General features: G+C 37.1%; 1 protein-coding gene across 1 annotated transcript; it reads left to right on the top strand.

Moving 5' to 3' along the window:
* The first annotated feature begins 4,537 nt into the window (after positions 1 to 4,537).
* LOC127811896 (trans-resveratrol di-O-methyltransferase-like) lies at positions 4,538 to 6,128 on the top strand. The gene is made up of 2 exons (XM_052352091.1): positions 4,538 to 5,343; positions 5,808 to 6,128. Exons 1-2 carry the CDS (start codon positions 4,555 to 4,557, stop codon positions 6,126 to 6,128), a joined length of 1,110 nt encoding a protein of 369 aa, XP_052208051.1. The 5' UTR covers positions 4,538 to 4,554.
* Positions 6,129 to 6,385: the final 257 nt, after the last annotated feature.

Raw genomic sequence — 6,385 nt, 5'->3', positions numbered from 1 at the left:
TTGGCCTAGAGCATGTCGGGATATGTCGGTTATGGTTCATGAAATCAGGAATCCAAGTGAAAGGGACACCAATAAATTAGTTAATGAGGTGTCTAACCCAAGTGAAAAAATTAAGCCTGGTGGGCTTGGAATATATATGGGGCGTATGTGGTTTGGGCTTAGGCCCATAGTGAGAAATAATTTGAAAATAATTGACCTGGTAATGTAATAAGAAAATGGGAAAAAGAAAATAAATTAAAATAGCATTTGTCAATAGAGTCACTGGATATTTTTGTTTATAATATGAAAAGTAGGACATTTCGGTAAATGTTGGAGCTAGAGTGCAGATCTGTACGCACTCATTTTTCCAAACAGTCATTGTGCTCAAATCTCTTATTTTAGTGCAGTGCGTATCCCCTATTTTTGATTGCATTGTTTCATTGCTCCATTTTCTTTCCGTGTTCCTCTTCTACTCCACCTTCTTCGCCTTTCTCTCTTGCTTCTGTTTGTTGCTATTGCTGCATTGCTTTCTATACACAGGTGGGACTCCTCTCAGGTTTTTGTATTCTGAACAGGCAAATTCTTCTTGCACTCCCTCTTTATTTTCAATGCAAGCTCGCTTATATGTTTTGTATTTCACTCTCTTGGTTTTCTGCTATCTCCTTTATTGTTCTCAAGCATCTTCTTTAACTTCCTACAAGTTTCCTATTATTATCTTGACGATCTTAATGAGGTCGCAGTAGGGGTTCGCATCACCCCTATTTGTTTCCAGTGAATGGCACCTTGGTAAGTAGGGATGCAAGCCTTTGTTGGTTTGTATCCGTAGTAGCTAAGTTATATAAAGATATATATGTGTACTAATATACACCCCACTTCTATTTGAGCAACCTTTATAAGAGACATATAGCTCGCATGTATGCTCCTTGATTGATGCTAATGCCTCCATATATATACATACATATATACACCCCCGATTTGAATAGTCCCTCACATACATATAAAAATATACGAGACGAGCAGCTTGGTGTAGATACCCTGTATTTTAAATAGTCTATGTTTATCTATTCAAATCAATCCCGCTAGCCTTTGCCGCTAGCACTTCTTGCGAGCTCATCCCACAAGCCCTTGGCCTCGAACTCTTAGCCACTAACCCTTATAGCGAGCTCTTATCCCAGCTCATACTTATATGTCCTTTTACCTCAAGCTCTTCCCACGAGCTCCTTCCTACGAGCTCTTAGCCGCGAGTTCTTGCCGCACGTCCTTGCCTTGAGCTCTTAGCTGCGAGCTTATTCTGTGAGCTCTTACTCAACCCCTTGGCCGCAAGCTCGAACCTTGTCACAAGCCTCCACCCTTCAGGCTGCTGCGAGGTCTTATTTTAGGAATTGTTTTGTTTCGAAAACAAAATCCTCTCTTCTTGTAGGTGCTACTCATATATATATAAAGCTGAATACATACCCATCTGGTTAGTGTTATCCCATGAATAACATAAATCATATATCTAAAAATATGTATTAATAGTTGGGACTCATTTAAATAAATTGTAAAGAACTCATGAGCATCTTGGGAATTGATTAAATAAATTCTGGATAATCACTGTGTCTCATGTGCATAATTGATGTGAGTGGAAAACTATCTAGTATTGTGATAAGGGCAGAAAATATATAAGTATGGCAACAGTTGTGAAATGAAGTTTCACGATGTTATATGGAAATGAATGCATGAAACGTTTCGTACACAGTCAATATGTTTATGTTATGATGCATCATATTATTTATTTTTGCCCACCTATTATTTTGAGTGGAGAGAAATGGTACCCTAGAGCACCTGGTGTAGGACGAGGTGGCCATAGCTGGACAGGTTGGCTCCATATTTATTGTGAGGTTTTATTTATGTGATACACTTGGCATGTGTTGATTGTTGGCTTGTGAGCCTATGAGATTTGATACTAATAATAAATTTATATGCACATTTGTATAATAGTATATGGCGGCATGATACATTTAACTTGGAATTGATCAAGTCTTAAATTGTGAATCTTGTATACAACTGTTGAGTTCCTGATTACTCTTTTTGGTGTCACCATATTCTTGATTCCTGTTCATTGATTATTGTTTCTAGAACTTGTCGAGCCTTCTTGTGGCTCACTTGATCTTTTTTGCCATTCCAGGTAAAGGGAAAGCTATTATTGGGGGCGAGTTCAATGGGATTAAGGCATAAGGATAGTGGTGTATAGGGACTCGTCCTAACTTAAGGATCCTGATCTGTATTTTGGTGAGACTTGAGATGAAATGATTCTTATTTTGTTAAGTTAATATTAGAGTCTTTTGTCTTTTTTGTAAGGCCGTCGAGCCTAAATTCATTGGATATTGTAAGTGTAACTAAAATCTAATTTAGTTTCTGCTGCTAGTAATGGGATAAGTTGTTTATTTATTTGTGGTTTGTTCTATATTATCTTTGTGATGACCTCCTTTCGAATATCTTATGCTAGCGGAAATATTCGAGAGTGGACCCTTACACACTTAGATGATTCAGCATCTAATTTGAATTATGTCATTGGAATATTCAAACTTTTCAGGCGAAAGCAACGATGCTAAAGGAAAATGGGTTATCGGGATGTAGCCGTCGTTTACGTTGGTGATCTTTAGCATATATTTTGTCTATGTTGAGGTGTTTGGTGATTATTATTGAGAGATGAGTCTCTATGTATTTTGTTTGAAAATGTCTTGTCAAACAATGGTACGATTTCTATATTATGAATAAGTGAATTTGGTTATGTATAATTTGAGGTTTCGATATTGCTTCCACTAATGTGATGATATTACTAGTTTTAGCTTATTCTTTTAAGTTAATATGCTTAGATGGTAAATCGGGATTGTCGAGATTTAACTTACGCTTAGTGTATGTTGAATGATTGTTGAAAAAAAAATATCCTCAAAATCTCGAGTTAATGCATGCTTGGGAAAAACTAGATGTTATAGTCTATCCATTCTTGATCGACTCAACCTTTATTTACCATTTCCTAACATATGCTACCTATGTAGGAGTGTATCTAAATGCCATAGCCTTTTTTTTTTTTTTTTTGACTATTCATTTTCTAGGTAGGTTGTGTCCCAGTTAAGGTGGCAGGTTAAATTTATATGGCATTTGAGGAATTGGGAGAGGGGGATTTTTCAGGCAACCCATAGGTGGCGTAGAAAATCGTTGTGAAATATGGCTGCCTAATTGTCCCTACAGGCGGTTGTCTATTTCCTATTGCAAGAACGTAATAACCGATACTTTAGGGATAGTGAGCGTTCCCTCACTCAATTGGCTTATCACATTCAAACTGTTTGGATTCGTTTATCCTTTATGTGCTTCTCTCTCTCATTACAAGGTTTGGCCTTTACCCATTTCTAGCGGCCTTCGCCTTCATGTTTCCACTAGCACTTTTTCACTATCCAAATATATTTTCAGATGCTACTGATTCTCTTACTTGTGAAATTTGTAGGGTCTCTAGTAGGATTGTCCCTTGTTACTATTATCATGGGGACTCTGTAATCAAGAGGACTAGATTTCTCATACATTATACTTTCCTAAGGAATGATATTGGTTTCAATGGATTTTTTTTTTAGAATTGATTTTCTTTCCACATCGCATATTTAAGGTGGTTGTGATTCCTTTTCTAATGTAAGCGTGTACATTTGTCTCTTTGTGTTTTTTTGCGGGTCTATCCCACTAGTCTTTCGTAAACATTGTCGCGTTTTTTTCTTGTTAGTACAATTTTCATTTACAAAAAAAAAAGTTTTTATATGTTATTATATATTCAATTTTGTTATATATATTATATATTCTATTAAATCAAAAACATTAGAGAATTTATAAATTCATATATAATGTATAATTTAATAAAATTCAATGTATAATAAAATATACAAATTTTATATATAAATAACATTCATGTGCATTCACTATCCATTATTATATTTTTTGTTCTTGGCTTCCTTTGACAAAGTTAAACAATCACAAACAAATCAAATCAAACCAAACCGATCAAAAATTATTCATCGTTCATTATTGTTTACACGTTAAATTTTTAGGGCATCTAGCATATTATTCAAATTTTTTATCTAAGATATTGTGAATTATTTAAATCATCAATATGCTTTATATATGCACTCAAAATTATTATTTGTGTAGTGTTTGGACGTCTTTATCATAAAATATTTATGTTAATGTCAAAAATCAAATAATGCTTGGACATGTAAATAGACATTTGAAGAATGAAGAAAAGTGATCTTTATCTACTCAAGTATTATTTAAGTGAGTAATTGGATGTTTTTATCATAAAATATCACATTTAATTCTTGTGTTCTATACTTCTATGATTAATGTTATTTTTTACTATTCATTTCATTTAGTATCACATTTAAATTTTATAATTTGAGAGAGTGAAAGGAGCAATCATAGAAGAGAAAAAGGGGGGGGGGGGGGGGGGGGGGGTGAATATAGCATTCTGCAAGCTATATATACACAGATATACACGTCCTGAATGTTCAGAGCCATTCAGCACCAACTAAATCACACCAATCTTAAGAAATGGCCACGAATGACGAAGAGAGAATTAGCACTACTGATGAGCTTCTCCGTGCGCATGCTCACGTCTGGAACCATACCTTCGCTTTCGTAAGCTCAGCCTGTCTGAAAAGTGCAGTTCAGCTGGGCATACCAGACATCATTCATCGCCATGGCCAACCCATGAAGCTCTCCCATCTGGTTGCTTCTCTTCCTGCTCTCAACCCCTCCAAATCCCACTGCATCCGTCGCCTCATGCGCCTGCTAGCTCACGATGGGTTCTTCGTTGAGCTGAAAGCCGCCGACGCCGGGGAGGAGGAAGAAGCCGAGTACACTCTCACGCCGGCCTCCCATCTCCTCCTAAGGACTACACCTGCGAGCGTGTCGCCTTTCGTGCTCTTGATGCTCGATCCTCTCATGGTAAAGCCATTGAATTGGCTGACTCCATGGCTGGGGAACGACGATCCCACCCCGTTCCTGACGGCGAATGGACAGACGATTTGGGATTACGCCGGCCAGAACCCCGCCTTTAACAGTCTTTTCAACGAGGGCATGGAGAGTGATTCGCGTATGGTGGCGTCTGTGGTGATCGAAGAGTGCAGAGGAGCCTTCGAGGGGCTGAGCTCGTTGGTCGATGTGGGGGGCGGCACCGGGACGATGGCTAAGGCCATCGCGGAGGCATTCCCAGAGATGAAGTGCACCGTGCTTGATCTTCCTCAAGTAGTTGACAAGCTGCCAGGGAGAAAGAACTTGTTCTTCACACCTGGAAACATGTTTGAGGCCATCCCCCCGGCAAATGCAATTCTACTCAAGGTATACGACGTCACGCAAATAATAAGAACATAAAAATAGTTTGTGTCGACTCGTCTTTCTAAACCTGATGGGAGAAAAAAGGCCACTATGTCCTTTTTCCAGTCAGGCAAATTCAAAAGGTTCATCATCTTCTCATCTCTTTTGTGTTTCTAAACCTAGTGAGGAAAGAAAAAAAAAAGTCCCTATAGCTCTTTATGATGAGACAAACCCGAAGGGCTCATCCTTATTACTTCTATTATCCTTTTCTTTTCCACTTGTTTATTTTGGGTAACATTTGATGATTTTGTTCTAGTGTCTAATTTTTAATTTTTGTTTTTACTATTTTGTCAAGAAAAATAAGATAGGAAACTTGTTCTTGTTCTTCACTCAGAAGGTTAAAGAACATTTTATATCTAAACAAATGAAACCCTAAATCTTATTTATTTTTTCCTTTTATTTGCCTTATCCAATATCTTTGTTTGTAGTGGATATTGCACAATTGGGGCGATGAAGATTGCGTGAAGATACTAAGACATTGTAGAGAGGCCATTCCAAGCAGACAGAAAGGAGGAAAGGTTCTCATTATCGACATCGTGGTGGGACACCAAAAGCTAGAAGAAGCAAATGCAAATGGTGACAAGTCCACCCAAACACAACTCTTCTTTGATATGTTAATGATGGTGTTGCACATTGCGAAGGAAAAAACTGAGAAAGAGTGGGCAAACTTGTTCTCCGTATCTGGCTTTAGTGACTACAAGATAAACCCTATTATTGGTTTACGATCTCTTATCGAGATTTATCCATGATAAGTAATTCCTAGTGTCATGAAACTAATTAAATTATATATTTGTTTAAAACCTTTATATATGGGGGAAATAAAGCATAGTGATATATAGATATAATATCCAATGTTTAGTAGATTTAGTAAACATGTATGTCTGTATTCTCGATTTAGTAAACATGACGAGCTTGTCTACTGATTTATGTATTCTAAGAGTTTCTTTTATTTGTTTGGTTTGATTTCTTAAGTGTTTGGAGCTAGGATTTGGTTGTTGGAAGCCGA

This window comes from Diospyros lotus, chromosome 10, assembly GCF_014633365.1.
Source record: "Diospyros lotus cultivar Yz01 chromosome 10, ASM1463336v1, whole genome shotgun sequence".
In the NCBI taxonomy this organism is placed as follows: Eukaryota; Viridiplantae; Streptophyta; class Magnoliopsida; order Ericales; family Ebenaceae; genus Diospyros; species Diospyros lotus.
This window is presented reverse-complemented; position numbering and strand designations above follow the sequence as displayed.